Raw genomic sequence first — 17108 nt, 5'->3', positions numbered from 1 at the left:
TGCCTCTAGCCGAGTTTCCTGCCATCGTTTCCATTCCCCTCACTACTCCGTCTTTATCTCTTTTCCGTGTCCCTCCTTCGCATCTATACATCAAATCCATCCATCATATCCAGAGGCTTCGAGTTCCCACGTGTGGTGCCCAGTGATTTCCTGAGTCTCGTGTTCATATTCATTGTAATTAGAGGAGCATAAATGGTGCAGCGTGGCGTGTCGTGGACACACTGTCAATTAAACTGACTTACAGCCAGGAAAGGGATTCCAGGTGGAGGCATGTGTGCGTGTGAGAGATGGAGAGGGAGAGACCTAACCTCTGAGCTTTTAGATGCATTGTTAAAGTGTCAATGTGTGGGTGAAGATAAAAATGCAGACTGAATAAGGTATGACTGTGTATTTTTTCTTTTTTTTTGCCACCATCAACACCTCCGATTTCTCTCTAATCAGTGCTGCACAGACGATGCAGTCACGACAACATGGTGTGAAAGTCTTTCTACGTGTGTGTGTGTGTGTGCTTCCCTTGAGTGCAGTGCTAGATAAAAAAAGAAAGAAGGGTGGAATCCCTGAGGAGACATTTGGCTTCCAGTGCATCCTTGAGGACACCACATGCAAATGGAGGGCAGGACTTGCTGTCATGTGCAGCCTGGATGTGACTGCACAGATCAGTGATGGTTCTATTGCATCAGACACGGCGAAGCCTTAATTATCTGAGAGGATAAGCATTCATTTGTCAGGGAGAAATACCGTATTCTATTTTCAAAAGCTTTATTTTCTGAGCTGCGCGGCTGTGTCGCCGGCTGTGTCATATCTTTCTCTGTTTCCACAGCAGCACCATGCGGCTTCTCTCGCCTCTGCTGTTGTGGTAGAGATATAATTATAACAAGCCACCCCTGATGATAGTGTATCACCGGAGGAAAAAAAAGCAATAAACACCAACACAGCAATGCTGGAAAGCATACCGCTCATCTGATAGCTGCTCCGGCTGCGGCTTACTTAGCTGGAGGAGAACTTCTCATTATGAATGGAGCTGTCACGCAGTGCAGTGGCGTTGTTCTTAATCTCCGACCTTCTCTCTCTCTCCTCTATGCTTTGATTATTCTTTTACACATCATTCAAAAGTAAAATTCACACACCCATTTCGTCCAACGGGTATTCATACATCTCCGTTAACTCATGGTGCGATGCAGTGGCAGTAGTAGTTGAGTCTTATAGCATTAACATTGAGGATGGTTTAAAGGTTTTTTAACTGTTAACAATGCTTAGCAATTGGGCCACACGGTGGAGTAATGACTAGCACTGTTGCTTTGCAGCAAAAAGACCCGGGTTCCAACCAAGGGTATTTGTTGCTCTCCCTGTGTGATCGTGGGTTTTCTTTGGGTAATCCGGTTTCCGGTGTCCAAAAACATGTAGACACAATTAATCTAAATTGACCATAGGCGTGAGTGTGAAAGTGAATGGTTGTTTGTCTCTGTGTGTTGGACCCGTCCAATGCCTGTACTGGCTGTGGAGAATGAATGAATAAATTATGAACAATTCCCAAACAATCTTTCAGCAGCAAATTCATTTCTGGCTTGCAAAATTCTGTGCCATCGTAGGAGACTTTGACCAAGCACAGGTTCAGTTTCAGAGACAGAAACACTTGTCGTGGTTGCTCTTAGGCCAGTTTCATACTAGATGTGTGTGCAGTGCATGAGAGCATTTACATTTGAATCATTTATCACAAAACACAAAAACCTCAATATCTGTGAAGGTCGTCATTCATCCAGGTCATAGTCATCTTCAGTAGTTAACTGCCGGCAACTGGTCTTGCTGAGTTAGGTTTGAAGACATGTCACTAGGGCTGCAGCTGACGATTATTTTCATAATGGATTAATCTGTCGATTATTTTCTCGGTTATTCGAGTAAACGTTTGGTCCATAAAATATTGATAATTCTTTCTCAAACCTGGAGAAAAGGATTTGTGAGGATGATGATGATGTCCACAAACCAAAATGACTCAGTTTGAATGATTTCTTTGTTTTATGGAGCAAAGAAACCAGAAAATATTCACATTAAAGAAGCTGAAAAATCAGGGAAGTTGGTTTAAATCTTTAAAAATCACTTAAACCAATTCACTTAAACCTAAATAGTTGACGTTTCATTTAGTAATCGATTAAAGATCAAGTAATTGTTTCAGCCTTACATTTAATCTTCTTCAAACCTAACTCAAGCAAGACCTGAACAGATTTAATGAATGTTTTTAACATAATAATTTAACAGAATGTCAGTTACCACAGGAGGATCAGCTCTGAACTGGCAGAGACTCTTGAGGAGGAGAACTCAGTATTGAGGCCAGGTGGTGATGAGTGGCAATCAGTGTGACGGGTTGCAGGTGTGTGGGACGGTTGGCCGGAGCAGGAAAGTGGGTCAACGTGGACAATCACTGTGTTTCCATACACAGATCATTTGAAGACACACTTTAATGTGACTGCTGTCCATGTCCCCACAATACAAGCACGGCTGGGGAATTGATTTACTGAATAAAGTATTGGCTTTCTGTAGTATTGTCTGGTCTCTGCATTATGATATAAAGTGGTTTTAAAGTATAATGCATGCCGTGGTTTGGTGCAAAACCGTCCATTGACTTCAAATGATTTCATTATTTAAGCTGACGGGGCAAAAATACTCGTCTCCTCATCAGTCCAAACAAGCAGCACTCTGGATTTTGGCACGTTTTTCTTGCCTAACCCTCTATTTCCAGGTAGAAATTGTGTAAAATGTGCAATTGAATGTATACAAGCGTTATGTGAGTATGTTAATCAATAGATTAAGTTTTCACGCATTTTAAAAGTCTGGCTTTAGCATCATGTACTGACAATAACAATAGAAAACCATGTGAAGAAGGAAGAGGGAAACACCAGAGGAAACAGGGGCTATGGACCTTTTAACACACAAAACCAGCAAATCTCTATAATGTGCGTGTGTGTGTGTTAGGGTTTACTTGTCTGTGGAAATGGTTCTGTTTTCCTGGGAACAGTAATTTACTTCATCAGCCCTTACTGCATCTCACCACTGCACTCATCTCTCTCTCTATTGTGCTCTATTAATCATTTTTTCTCTCAAGCGGACTGCTGCGGCACACATTTCACTCAGTGTCTCACTCAGTGTCTCACTCAGTGTCTTCTGTCTGCCTTCGTTCCAAACCATCCTCCATTTCCCACAGCCGGCGATGTGGTTTTGGCCTCTAATAACGTTGTTAAGCCTCCTTAGACTTTGTTCACCACCCCTGCCCCGCTGTGCTCCTCTCTGTGTTTCTCTCTCCATCAGCCGAAGACTGCTACGAGTACATATTACGAATACACACATCACTTTATCTCGCCGTTAGACAGCCCTTTCTCCATTTGGGAACTGAAGTTTGTTAATTGCTCCGTATCCCACACCGAAATCCATTAAGAGAATCAGTTGTCTTTAGCTCGGGGGAACTCAGGAGCTGCTGGTTTACTGCTGAGTTTGTGCCTCTGACGTAAAAATGGAACGCAGGATTTCAAATCACCAAAGTCACAAAATAACACATTTTATCTTACTGGTGGAGGCAGCGGCGGATCAATAACTCCTGTGTGCTGTGATATAAAATCCATCATTTTCTCAATGGTGTGAGAGAGAGAGAGAGAGAGGGTGTGGTTTACAAAGCAACATAAACTTAAGTTTCCAGTCTGAAAAGGCTTTTTTCACGTAGAGATATAACAGCAAACATGTTTTTAATTTAGTAGTAGTGCCAAATACAATCACCAAAGGTTTTTCTTATCGTTTAAACCAATAATGAGTTCATTAAACTTATTTCAAACTGCTGCTAGACCATTGTTTCTCTTACCCGTGTGGCAGCAGATAAAAGTTGTGACCAAATCATTCTGTAATGTTAAAATTGTATCCACCACAGATGAAAAAATTGCAAAGCAAAGCAAGGACTTATATTGTGTGATCCTGTAGGAAAGCTGTGACAAAGCCAGATGCTTTGTCAGGGATGGCTGGTTCTGCAGTGAAAAGTAGACCAAGTCCTGAATTATGTCGGACATTCAGAGAAGAGCAGGGCAGCATTGTTGGTAGTCGGCTGAAAGAAGCAAAGGTTCTCTTTCCATTGTTGGTGTTTCTCGTTTTCCTGACTGATCGGACTCTATATTGCCCCCTTGATTTCCAGTGGTATTTCTCTCCTGTGACTTGCACAATGATTGTTCCGTCCATCTCCATCAAAACATACTGACGTTTGATGTTTCTCCGTCTCATTCTTCACTTTTTTCATTCTGTTTCTTTCCCTCTGCAGTAAAATCCAGTCTGGCAACAGGCTGGTCCTGGCCATCAACACTGAAGCCTGCCAGGGGAAGGACAACTTTGTCCGCTACCTGGAGCACGTCCAGGCGGTGGTCACCGTCAACGCCAGCCGCCGCGGCGACCTCAACATCAACATGACCTCGCCCATGGGCACCAAGTCCATCCTGCTGAGCCGGAGGCCCCGTGACGACGACACCAAGGTGGGCTTCGACAAGTGGCCCTTCATGACCACCCACACCTGGGGCGAGGATCCCCGGGGGACCTGGGTCCTGGAGGTGGGCTTTCAGGGCAAGGAGCCACAGCGCGGAGTCCTAAAGGAGTGGACCCTCATGCTGCACGGAACACAAAGTGCCCCTTATATAGACCAGATAGTGCGCGATTTTCAGTCCAAACTGGCCATGTCCAAAAAGGAAGAGCTGGAGGAGGAGCTGGATGAGGCGATAGACAGAAGTCTGAAGAGCTTGATGAGTAAAAACAACTAAAAAAAACTCATCTGCATGTTGCCAACTATTTCACTTTCTCTTATCTCTCTCTCTCTCTCCGTCTCTGCAGTCTCGCTCTATCCTTCTCCAAATTTTCTCTATATCTCCTCGGTTCTTCTCATCCTCCTCCCTCTGGTCTACCTCTCCTCCTCCTCCTCCTCCTCTCCTTACTCTGCTTTTTGTTATCAAAGTGTTTTAAATTAGCCCCGCCCACCCTCCAACCTCCAATGAATGTTTCATGTAATCCAGTCATGATGAAAGTGTAACCTGAAATAATCTGTTATCTGCATAGAGGAAGCAAAGTCTATATCCTGTGAGTTTTTACACATTTACAGAATTGTACATAAACCAAATATAACCCAACTCTGTCATGCTTTTGCTTTCACTGGCCTGCGACCTCACTTTCTGCCAACTGTTATACAGTTTGTGAGTGTAAATGATTTTCTGTGTCATTCTACTTAAAGTTGAATATCTCGCAAACAGAGCAGTGATACTTCTTTCTGTTTATATTTTTGTGACATGCACTGTTTATATAAACAAGGGAAGGAGCGTGTGATTCATTTCTGCAGCCTGGGGCCCTCAGTTCATATTTCATAACCTTTGACGTATATATATATATATACTATAATAAATCTATTCAGCTGTTTATTAAAGCACTGGAGTGATTTTGCAACACACCACAGAACACACAGCAGCAACGTTGTACCCACATATTTCTTTGATTGTTTACTATGTTGTCCAGTAAAGTAAAAAGTGGAGATATAACACAGCATCACATCACTTTTGATTGATAAACCACACATTTACCCGCACCAAAGTCCATAGTGAAAATCAGCAAACAGGAGTGGTGACGTTCTGCTGCCTCCATCGGTAAGTTCAGAAGTGTTATTTTGTGACTTAAAGTGGAAATCTTTTGTTTAATGATTAAAATGTGCTTTTCTTTGTCCATGTTTGGCTGCTGTGTAAACAACAAGGTCCTAAGTACATATAAAAGGCTGAATCTAAAGCACTACTAGGCTGGGATCAGTTTTACATGGGTAAGTAGGTGGAATAATGTCATTTTCCACAGAACAGTATATCACGTACAGGACTGGACACAAATGCAGGATGGTGGTAAGAAAAAAAGAGTTTATTTTAAGCACACAAAAAACAGGTGAACAGGCACGAAGATCCTCAAATATACAGGTCACAAAACAAAGTGTTGAATCGACAAAGACGAACTCACAACCAGACAAAAAGAAGGGGAGTGGTTAAATACACTGAGGAATCAGGGAGACGACGAACAGCTGTGACGAACAAGACACAGGTGAAACAGGTTGGGTAATCACAGAGGGGAAAAGTAAAGTGCTGCTGGAACACTGGAATTGCCCCATACAACAGTTGGGTACGATGGGATAAATATTTTATTAGCCACAAAGCCTCGGCCTACTACAAAGCGAGGTGTTTACATAACTATAGGCACTTACCTAAAGCAATCAGAAGTCCGTGCCTCTCACAAGTGCTTCTTTTGGTTCGGAGTGGTGATCATCATTTGCCGAAAACACACAAGGTTTGCCACAGACTTGTCCGACCACCAGCTGCAAAACCGCCTCCATGCTTGAAAAGTCCACTAAAAACTGCTTTTAAACAGGATATGATGGAATATTTGTGCACATATTAACTGTTGGTCTATTCGCACTGGATTAGAATTACCTGATGTCATTTTTCCAGACCATTTTACCCAAGATAATGTTTAATGGAACATGTTCTGTTAATAATTACTTTACCCGACCTCTCCGGATAAGGCTTAAGGCAACAAAAAACTAAATAATTTTTATTTTAAAGTGATTATACTCTGAAAACAAGCATATGTATGGGTATTACAGGCAGTACAGTGCACCTGTTACACTGTGGACCTTTGTAGATTTATTAGTAGGCTACTGGCAAAAGCAGGGAAGGCAAAATAAACAAGGTTTATTCGATATGTATTTAGAATTTATAGGATATCTACCAACATAATATACCGTACGTCTCGGGGAGAAGTAGAGCTTGTTCCCGCTACCATTGTCTAATCTCTCTAAATGTACCTGACAACCCTCCAACTATCATTTTCTTTTATTTCACTTTTGTCATGTTTAGTTTTCAGCAGCTGTGCTGTAGCGTAAAATATTGATGAATCTTGTCAGAAATCTCATCTGGTATTTGTTGCTTACCTCATGTTTTATATTTCCCTTTCCTCGCATCCTCTCTGCAGACAGGTTGGATCGTACCAAATGCGAAAGCATGCTGTGAATGACTCAAGGTCACATGAAAAATGAATAAGTTACCTGTGGATGCTGCAGTATCAGAAAATGGAAAAGAGTCAAACGTGAAAACTACAGGCGCATTTTTAAAAGCAAAGAGTGAAGACCCTTTCAAGTAAGTGTGCGACGTGCCTGGTACCCAGTGTCAGACTGAAACAGAGCTACACCACTTATTTTGATGTTTGAATCTTTCTTTTATTGTTCAAAATGTCAAAGCAAATTATTACACAGCAAACGTGTGCTGAGGGCAGGCAGTGGTGTCCAATCAAACCAAATCAAAGAAGGGGAAAGTTGGAATTATTGGCAGTTCAGAAGGGTGGCACAACTTCAATTCCGTTTTTTTTATCTGTTTTCCTTAAAAGTGTATTTTTGGTGGCATGTGGCTTCCATTTTTTTTATTGTTCCAAGTTTTCATACAGTAAAGGACTCAAAGCTTAATCGTGGGTGTTAGGTTGAACAACAACAGCAGAAAAACAGATTGTGGACGCAAACCAGAGAGTGCTAGTAAATGGAAAAGCACTGAACATCAGAGGAGGAATGTGTAGAAGAGTGTGGCTGGTCTTCCTCTGAGACCAAAACACTGGTCTTTTAAGAGCAGTTTCTGGAACGTTTGTCGTCTGATCACATCATTAGATCATCAGATGATTGGACTAGGTTGGTGGAGTCTTCAGGTTTGGTGATGGGGTTTCTGTGTTTTTTCTTGCTGGACTTCTCAATAGTGGTCTCCACCACCATGGACGTCTCCTCATAACCTTTCATCTTGCGTCCCTTGGAGTACTTCTCCACTGACTCCACCACTTCTACCTTCTCATAGCTCAGTGGAAGTGTGGAGAAGCTGCTGGAGCTGGTGCTGGTGCTAGAGCTAGTGCTAGAGCTGGTGCTAGAGCTGGAACTGGAGCTGGAACTGGGGCTGGTGCTGGAACTGTGAGGTTCTGGCCTTGGTGTGGGCCTACTCGGGCCATCATCAACCCTCTTAGAGCCAGAGCTTGGGCCAGAGGGTGGAGGGATTGGGTTTGGATCTTCAGAATGAGAGTGAGGCTCTCCGCTCTTGTGCTTTGCTTTACCTCCATTGTCTTTACCTCTTCCACCATGATTGTCCTCCTTCCCTCCAGAATCTTTGGGGAAGGTTGGACTCAGAGGCCTTGGGTCCACCATGGGCTGAGGAGGTGGAGGAGAGGGCGTGCTGCGTCCGTAAATGTCATCAGGAGACATCATTCCATCTCTGATGGTGACGTAGACGTGACCGGCGGATGGTGTGGATGTGTAGAAGCATGGATCTGTGTAGCTGCCGTCACCAGTAACAAGGACATAACGACCTTTGGTGTAGAAGTCGGCGATCGGCTCGGGCTTCTTGTACATCCTCATTCTGTCTCTAACAATGTTACAAAGAGTGTCAAAGGCTTTGCTGATCTGAGCTCCATCTGGGACGTCCTGTGGAGACACTCCAGCAAACACGGGCCCCTGCTCCTGTGTCTTCACCTTCTCCTCAGTCAGGATTCCCTTCCCTTCCTCTTCTGGAGCGTCTCCAGAAGCTCCTTCACTCCTTCCGCCACTGTCAATCACATCCTTTGGATTCAGCTCTTTCTTCTTCAGGACCTTCTTGGCCTGGATCTTCTGGCGAGGCTTGATGCTGGTGATGTCATGGATAGCCTGGGTGAAATCTAAACACAAATGAGGCCAACGGTTAAAGCTGTAGTGTGTTAAGTTTGAATGTTTGTAAACACATGTTGCATGTTCTCCCCGTGTGTGCGTGGGTTCTCTCGGGTTCTTTGGTTTCCTCCCACAGTCCAAAAAGATTCAGATTTGGGGATCAGGCAAATTGGACACTCTAAATTGACCGTAGGTGTGAGTGTGAGAGCGAATGGTTCTTTGTCTCTATGTGGCCCTGTGATAGACTGGTGAACTGTCCCTGGTGTACCCCTCCTTTTGCCCTATGTCAGCTGGGATCGGCACCAGCGCCCCTGCGACCCTCATGTGGAGGATAAAGGGGTGGAAGATGGATGGATGGTAACATACTGTTACTACTGTCAAATAAGTCACACAATGCTTATTAAGCCTAATATAGTGGTTCCCACGTTCCGCACAGGGAGTGACAGACGCAACATTGCGCTAGGAAAGCGGGACAACGGCAAACAGGTTAGAGTTTGACTGAAAACTCAAAGGAGAGTCAAGGACAAGTGTCACATTTGACAGGATAAACCGGTCTTGTCCATGCCACTACTCTGCTGCGGTATACACAATTATGCTGTGTTTTCATCATGGTAAGGTCAGTTTTGGTACAGTATAGTATGGTTTGGTAAGGTATAGCCCTGGGTCAGGCTTGGGTTTCGACTGAGAACAGTGCCCGATGGCTACGTAACAAGACATCAAGCTTTGTATGAGAATATGAGGATAAACTTGGGCCGTTTGCTTTGACTTCCATGGAATATTTACACCAATCACAAGAGAGTGACATTTTTCTGTTGCCCAATAAGCCGATCTAAGCCAGTCTACCTCCAATCTACCTGACCGTACCATACCATTTTACTTTGGTACCCCCCGTACCAAAGAATGTAACTGTTGGGGTTATTTTGGTACTATTCCTAATGGAACCCTAGGGTTAACCCTAACCATAACCCATGTACTGTTCTGTACCAAACCAAACCGTTCCACTTGGTGGAAACAGAGCTATATGCGCACTCAGTCAGGTCTAGTAGTATTGCTTCACGGAGCCCAATATCAGATGGTGGTACACGTCATACAAATGATGTTCCATTGTTTCTTTTCAATATCATCATCAACAACATATTCACTAAAAGTTACACACTAGAGCTTTAACAATTTAAAGGAAAACAATAAAACTTTGTTCACAGGAAACAAAAACAAAGACACTTTGAATCATGTGGAGCTTCATTAACTTTGCAAGACTCGAGGAGACACTTTCTGTGTCTCTGACAATAGCGGCTGATTGTCTTTGCTCTCAGTAGTTACTCTCAATAGAAACCAGCTGTGACACACTCACGATATTCTCTTACCTCTCCCCCTGCTCGATGCCGCGGGTGTGTGAGTGTAGCGGTAATTAGTGGTGAACAGGGTAATGGGAGTGCCAATTATCGCTGAATTCAACCTGCAGGAATGAGAGTAGCGAAATGTCACCAGTGCATTCTTTATGTGCCGAGCAGCTTTTGCTATGCAGGGAAAAATCTGCTCAGATTATTCAGATTTGTTAGACAAGGAGACAACCGGCAAATCTGGAAAACACAAAGAAAGGTCAAATCTGATATGAAGAAAAAAGGAAAATGATTCTCTGTGTTGTGGCGTTTGTGCAGTGGATGGAAACAGTTGCTTTAACACAGTGCCCCCTGCTGGCTGCTTCTGCACACTACATTGACTGAGGTATTACGACATTATTTTCATCCAGTTGTTAAACTAAATAACAAAAGATACAAGAAATAGCTTCACTGGTAGCAACATTTAATCTGCATTTTGTGTTCATTAGTGTATAATTTGAATAAAATGAATGTATAAACTAAACATAAACTACACATGAAATTTAAGAGTGGTGATTTCATCTTCAATTTTTGGAGGGGAATTTATCAAACGTGTGATGTCAAAACAGTGTGTAATTAATGTCAAAAGACTATGAGTGTGAACAATTATGAGAGCATTATGAGAATTGGAAATTGGAAATTTGGACATAAGTGATATGACCCCTTGATTTTTGTTGGACAACATTCCCTTTTAACTTTTTGTTGTTCTGTTTTCTTTGATCTAGGATTGTTTTGATGTTTCTGTTCCTTGTTTCTTTTTCTTTAGTAGTTTTTTACTCGTCTGTATCTCGGTAAGTTTGATTTCTTGTCCTCTCTACCCTCTTGATTGTCTGCCTCACCCTAATGTGATTCACCTGTGGCTGATCCACAGTGTTTTTGTCACTTTAGTTCAGTTTCATTCTGCTACTTTATTGTTTGATTGTGCTTTACTTCCTGTTCTTGTTCCCCATGTCAAGGATATTATTCTTTGGGATTTCCTCCTCGTTTTAATTGATTTTGCCTTTTGGTTTCGTTTTAAGACTTTTTCCATTTGTTGCAGCCTCCATATTTGTACACCATGACGTACCTGTTGTCCTCGTTCTCGATGATCCTCTTGTATCTCTCCAGCTCGTTCTCCAGATTCACCTGGTACGTGGCCAGGTGGCGACATTCGCAGGTGAACTTCTCCAGCGACTTCTCGGCTTCCTCGATCTCCTTCCGCAGGGACTCGATTTGCTCGTTGTACGTCTGGATCTCGTCGTCGTATCGCTCCTGCATGCTTTTGATGGTTTGCTCCAACATGGAGGTCTGCAACGAGAGATGCAGGGAGGATAATAATAATTACAAAGTCATGGATTTTCTCAGCTGAGCAAGTGTTAATGAACAAATACAAATCTGTATAGTATTAGCCTTAAAAGAAACCTACTTTCTTCATATGAAACAATGTCTAACAACCTCTATAATTTAAGGACATGTAAGGACACTCTTAATAATTAGGATTTAACTTTAAATGTCACAATTAACTACACCATTATTATCATTTCTGTCATGAAATCATAGATCACGACAATACTACAGGTGTGGCAACTATAGGTAAATGTATAATTTAGTTTTTACAGTTAAATACAGTATGTGGACAAGAAAATACAGTAGAGTTACAGTAGAATACTGTATTTTTATAGGTAAATGCTGCCAAATCACTGTTATATGTGGCATAAATGTTAAGTCACAGTTAACAGCTGTCGATTTACTTTGTATTTGAATGAATATATGCACTGTAATTTGATGGGGAAGTAATGCAGTATCTTTACTCTGTATGTGACATTTTAAAGTATGATATTGATGATATTAATGATTAATGATATTGAATCATTTTATCATCAGATATTAAATCTGATTATGGCTGAACTGACGGCTGCTCTGTCATAAAGTGGTCATGGCTGACATCTAGTGGTGTCATAGGCATATTTTAGTATATTATGGTATATTTATAATTCATTCATTACTGCATGCATTAAAAATCTATGTGAAATATTAAAGGGGAAAAAAACATAAATAATCTAACACTGAAAACATGAACAATATCTGTGGTTTACAAAAATCCTAATTGATTATAACGATGATGTCACCTTTCCATATTCTGTTTTTTCTGACATTTCATTAAATAAATTATTTAATAAAAAATGAATGTGATATGTTAGTTTTACATATTGACCATCGATATTTACGTCAGCAAAACACGGTCATTTACATGGATTCACTGTGAAACTTCCTGTTGTCATAGCAACCATGATAGAACCCTACCTCGGTCTGGAGGCGGTGCTTCTGAGCCTGCAGCTGGCAGAGGGCGCTCTTGTACTCCTCCAGCTGTTTCTGCAGCTCGGGCACTTTCCTCTGAGCCAACAGCTTCTTCTGCTCCTTCAACACCAAACACACGACAGTGAGATCATGCAGAGATTATTTAACAGTACAGTGTTTAACATTTAGAAGGCTTTATTCAGAGAAACGTGAATATTCTACCTATGTGTATGTTTGTATAAAGACTGTGCACAAAAGTTCACTAAGGATACGTGTGGCACACCTGCTCATGCTCACTTTCCAGTCCAGGTGGTGGCACTCTTTTTCTTTTGGTCAAAAGATGCAACAGAGAAGACGCTAACCATGGAAACTTCTGTGACAAGGTGCATCACTACTCACTATATATATCTATATATATAGATATATATATTTGTATATACATTTATATGTATATATATATATATACACATATATGTTTCCTTCTAAGTGTTGTGCAGTCATGTCCTCTGTCTACATGTACTGTCTGTGTAATTGCGTGTCTGTGTGATGCAGAGAGGCACAGAGACATCCAAGTGGAAATCAAGAGAGTTGATAACCTCATCAACCTCTGACACGTAGCCAGAGCTGACACATACATGCAGCAACCATCTTCTTGCCCGGGGGGGGGCAACTGTCACACACACACACACACGTTTGCACAGCTACTCTTTTAAGGACTTCCATTATTTGGACAGCCTAAACAAAGCCTAACTCTAACCTCAACCATAACCCCAATTCAAATCTTAGCCTTAAACTTGGTTCGTTCCTCAGCAATGAGGTTCTTCCTCATTAGGACCAGGTTTTTGTACTCCTAAAAAGGTAACAAATACAAGTTTACACACACACACACACACACAGAGGCAGCGACAGCATTAATGACCTCACCTCGCTGATGCCCACTGACACATTGGGACCAAGAGGAAGTGTCTGGTTGATTTGCTGCAAAATGTTGATGTAGGTCTGGATCTCTGCGAGGTTCTGTGCCGGTGGAAGATCAGAGATCAGATACAAAGACACGTGTATGACTACGGTATGGTTTTTATCTTTGTACACAAAGATAAGAGTTAAAGTGGTGACATAACAGAGACATTTAAAAAGAAACAACAACACCACATAGGCAGAATCCAAAGAAATCAATCCCTATAGCGAGCAGTTAAAAAAGAACTGAAAAAGAGAAGTAAACATAAATAAATAAGTTAAAACACAGGAGATAAATAGAAATAATAAGAATAAAGTACACAAGAGATGAAATGGGTCAATTCTCTCGACTCAAATAAACTGACTTGAAAAAATTAAATATATTGAAAATGAATAAGAAGAAACACAAGTGAGAAACTCCTGAGGAGTGACCAAAAAAGCAACTTTTCTTTGGTTTACATTAAAAAAAGGAAATCAAATCTCTCACATCTTCTTCAATACACGTCTCGCAGGAGGATGAAGGGCTTTCATTTATCTGATGTGTAACAATAAAGGACGCTGGACATTTCTTTAAAGCAAAGATATTTTTTTTTTGGTATGAATGTTTTTCTGTGAGCGCCGCCTCAGACTCTGTAATAAAGAGTGCTTTGCAGAGAGATATTTTCAATCTCCAGAGAACGGGGACCCAATATTCATGTGAGACCACTCGCTTTTCTTTCCCCCTTAATAATACGGCAACAGCAGCAGCAAGAACAGCAGCAGCAGCAGCAGCAGCGCCCTTTGATAGGCTATCTCAACATTAGAGCATCACAGATTCCTTCGTCATGAAAAGCATGCACTGAGGCTGACAAATGTCTGCGAACATTACGCCTGTTGCATTTTTTGGTCTCAGTTTTCTCTTATGTCTGTGTTTTTTGTTGTTCTTGCACCTTGGAGTCATTTCAGAAGATGAATGTTTATGTCACACGTCAGAGTTGGTGAAAAGCACCGGTACAGTTTCTCCGGGATACTTGTCTCACTCCTTGTCTCACTCGCGTCACAGAAGACGAATTGTTGTGTATGTAACAAAATATCCTTCAGCATTAATCTGTTCTTACCTGTTTATTTATATTCTTCTATGACTTCTGTGACTGTGTTTTTATTTACTTGACTTCTATTATTTATCCAGTTTCGACACTTATCTCGTCCAATGTCTATTCTTATTTACCCAATTATATCTATATCTCTGTCGTGACTGTGTGCCATAATTAGATGAGTTCATTTCAATCATTTCACATTAAGGGCACTGACCTTCTTGTGTCTCTCTCTGGTGGAGCTGACGTCATCCTGCAAGAACTGCAACCCAATCTGGTTCTCCAGGTTATTCAGCAGAGCGCTGTCTGCCTCCTGAGATGAGATGAGATAAAAGGAGATTAAATGGCATAATATGAGATTAGATGAGACAAGATAATGAAAAAGTTAAGATAAGACAACGTTAAATTGAAGGAGCTGAGTCACGATGCAATAACATAATGTGAGATTGGATTAGACATGATAAATTGAATATGATTTTATGAGATCAGATGAGATGAGATGAAAACGAGATTAGATGAGATAAAATAAGAAAAGATGAGTTTAAATTGGATGAGGTGAAATGGGTTGATATGAGATGAGATTAAATGGCATGAGATAAAATAAAATGACCGTAGATTGGATGAGGTATGATGAGATAACATAAAATGGGATAATATGATATGAGATAAAAATGAGATTAAATGAGATGAGATAAAATAAAAGATGGATGAGATGAATTATGATGTAACAACATAACGTAGGATGAAATGATATGATATGAGATAAAACAAGATAGGATGAGATTAATTTAGATGAGATAAAATAAAATGTGAAGATGAGATGTACTATGATGAGATAAGAAAAAATGATATGAGATGAGACAAGATAATGAAAATTAAGATAAAATTAGCTTAGATTGGATGAGATGAACTATGAGATAATCCGTACCTTGTTCAAATGTTCCAGTGTTCCACGTAACTGTTCTTGATAATCACATTCATTTTTGTATCTGGAACATAAAACATGTTGATGAGAACAACAACCGCCACAGAAGCTCACAGAAACAAACATAAACAATGGTTCATAATGAGAACAATGACCTTTGGCCTTGTTTTTAAGCCTATTGTTGAGACTCACAGTGAAACTGCACAGATGATGGTTTGCATGACTGTATTACAGAACTACCACAGAGTCACATTATAAATAAAAAATGCTGCTAAATCACAGTAAAATAAGGTATAACTGTGTAGTTACAGGAGCCAGTTTGTAGTAATTCATAATGACATTAATAATTTACTAGCATTCCATCAAGATAATGATCAATATCTAGTTAACGTAATTACATTTTTCCCAGGCTTAATGGTACGGAAGAGTGTTAGTGCCACGTAAACAAAATTGGAAAAAAAAGTGAAACAGAACCTGAGAGAAGTCACAATTCTGACTTTTTTCTTAGAATTCTGACTTTAATCTCAGAATTCTAACATCAGATTTCTAATCTCAGAATTCTAACATCAGATTTCTAATCACAGAATTCTAACTTTTTCTTAGAATTCTGACTTTAATCTCAGAAATTGTGAAATTCTTATCCACTCTTACTTGTTGGTGAACTCGTCCAGCAGGCGGCAGGCGTCCCTCAGCTCTCGCTCCAGCTTGGCGTAATCGGACGTCAGCTCTCTGATCCGCTGCCTGTTGAATTCGATTTGCTCAGTGAGGGCCGCCTCTGGGCCGCCGACCTCTTCCATGCGCTGCAGCGTCTCCAGCTGCTTGCGTAGCACGGCATTGCGTTGCTCCAGGACTCTCGCTCTGTTGATGTAGCGAGCGAAGCGGTTGTTGAGCTCCTGGAGACTCTCCAAGCCCGGAGTGGCTGAGGGTTCAGGACCTCGGGGCTCCTCGTCGAACACATCCGAGCGCTCGTACATCTCCTTGCGCACTTCGCGCAGATAGCTGGTCTTGAACATGGCGATGATGATGTTCCTGGAGTGCTTGGTCTCCTTTATTGTGTGAAAACTCGGGTGCTCACCCTTGGCTGTCTCATGCTCGACTAAACCCTGCAAAGCACTGACCAGCAGCGAAAAAGCCCCTAAAAACTGCCCAGGCTGTGGCCGCGTGCACTACAAGCCTGGGCTTTTCCAGAGTCCATTGTTGCCTTTGTGGCAGAGATTAGAAAAGCCGAGGTGATGATGACAAAGCAGAATGACAAACACAAACAAGTGACTGACTGACCCCCGAGAAATCACTGGGTTGTCACCTGGCACTGTCATTGTTATTCTTTGTCAGCTGCTTTCCAGATCCTTGTTTGATATGGACAATTGGTCACTGAATATTTACAACCCGCTCTTCCAGAGAAACACTGAAAACTACTTGACTTTAGCTTTAAGCCATGGGAAATATTATATTTTCTGTACTCAAGGGCTTGATTTTAACATTTTCTGTGAAATAGTTTCATTTTTTCAGGATAGATTATCTGACATCCTATGGTCCACAATTAATCTGCACTTGATTCATTTGGGTGGAAGACTGAGAATGACACAAATTCCGTATCTTCTTTATATCTTCATGTAAAATGGTGTAAAAACATGCTGTGTGTTTTCTTTTGCCTCTTAAAAAATAGATGTGTGAAATATAAATTAGCTTTTTTCTCATTCCTTCTTCTTGGGGTGTTCCCCTTGGTGTTTCACGACACTTTGTGTCCTCCGTGTGGGAATTGGGTAGAGATGGGTGAAGCGTCT

The 17108-nt window shown here is 41.4% G+C and overlaps 2 protein-coding genes across 3 annotated transcripts in view; one reads left to right on the top strand and one right to left on the bottom strand.

The window, feature by feature from the left end:
- pcsk2 (proprotein convertase subtilisin/kexin type 2) overlaps positions 1-5434 on the top strand; it is a 37267-nt gene extending 31833 nt beyond the window's left edge. Inside the window, exon 12 of the mRNA XM_058652260.1 lies at positions 4292-5434. Within this exon, the coding sequence (XP_058508243.1) occupies positions 4292-4781 (490 nt within the window). The 3' untranslated portion in view covers positions 4782-5434. The remainder of the gene's footprint in view (positions 1-4291) is intronic.
- Positions 5435-7244: 1810 nt separating this feature from the next.
- On the bottom strand, positions 7245-16444 carry LOC131474118 (filensin). Of its 2 annotated transcripts, none has more exons than XM_058651858.1 (8): positions 15976-16444; positions 15328-15388; positions 14617-14712; positions 13294-13386; positions 12376-12489; positions 11159-11379; positions 10078-10169; positions 7245-8724 (listed from the first exon to the last, which is right to left on the bottom strand). In XM_058651858.1, exons 1-8 carry the CDS (start codon positions 16335-16337, stop codon positions 7685-7687), a joined length of 2079 nt encoding a protein of 692 aa, XP_058507841.1. In that variant the 5' UTR covers positions 16338-16444; the 3' UTR covers positions 7245-7684. The 2 variants fall into 2 exon arrangements, with proteins under 2 accessions (XP_058507841.1, XP_058507842.1); XM_058651859.1 differs by having other exon boundaries at positions 12376-12483.
- Positions 16445-17108: the final 664 nt, after the last annotated feature.

The sequence above is a fragment of the Solea solea genome, chromosome 15 (genome assembly GCF_958295425.1).
Source record: "Solea solea chromosome 15, fSolSol10.1, whole genome shotgun sequence".
NCBI classification, from domain to species: domain Eukaryota; kingdom Metazoa; phylum Chordata; class Actinopteri; order Pleuronectiformes; family Soleidae; genus Solea; species Solea solea.
The sequence above is the reverse complement of the archived record's forward strand: the minus strand, read 5'-3'. Positions and strand labels throughout refer to the sequence as shown.

Bases quoted from the DNA above. Each gene is read 5' to 3' on its own strand.
- LOC131474118 (XM_058651858.1), bottom strand. From the start codon at position 16,337: ATGTTCAAGACCAGCTATCTGCGCGAAGTGCGCAAGGAGATGTACGAG. The intron at 15,389-15,975 runs GTAAGAGTGGAT...TTTATGTTCCAG, and splicing joins CTGGACGAGTTCACCAACAA to ATACAAAAATGAATGTGATT. The intron at 8,725-10,077 runs GTAAGAGAATAT...ATTTGTGTTTAG, and splicing joins GGCATCGAGCAGGGGGAGAG to ATTTCACCCAGGCTATCCAT.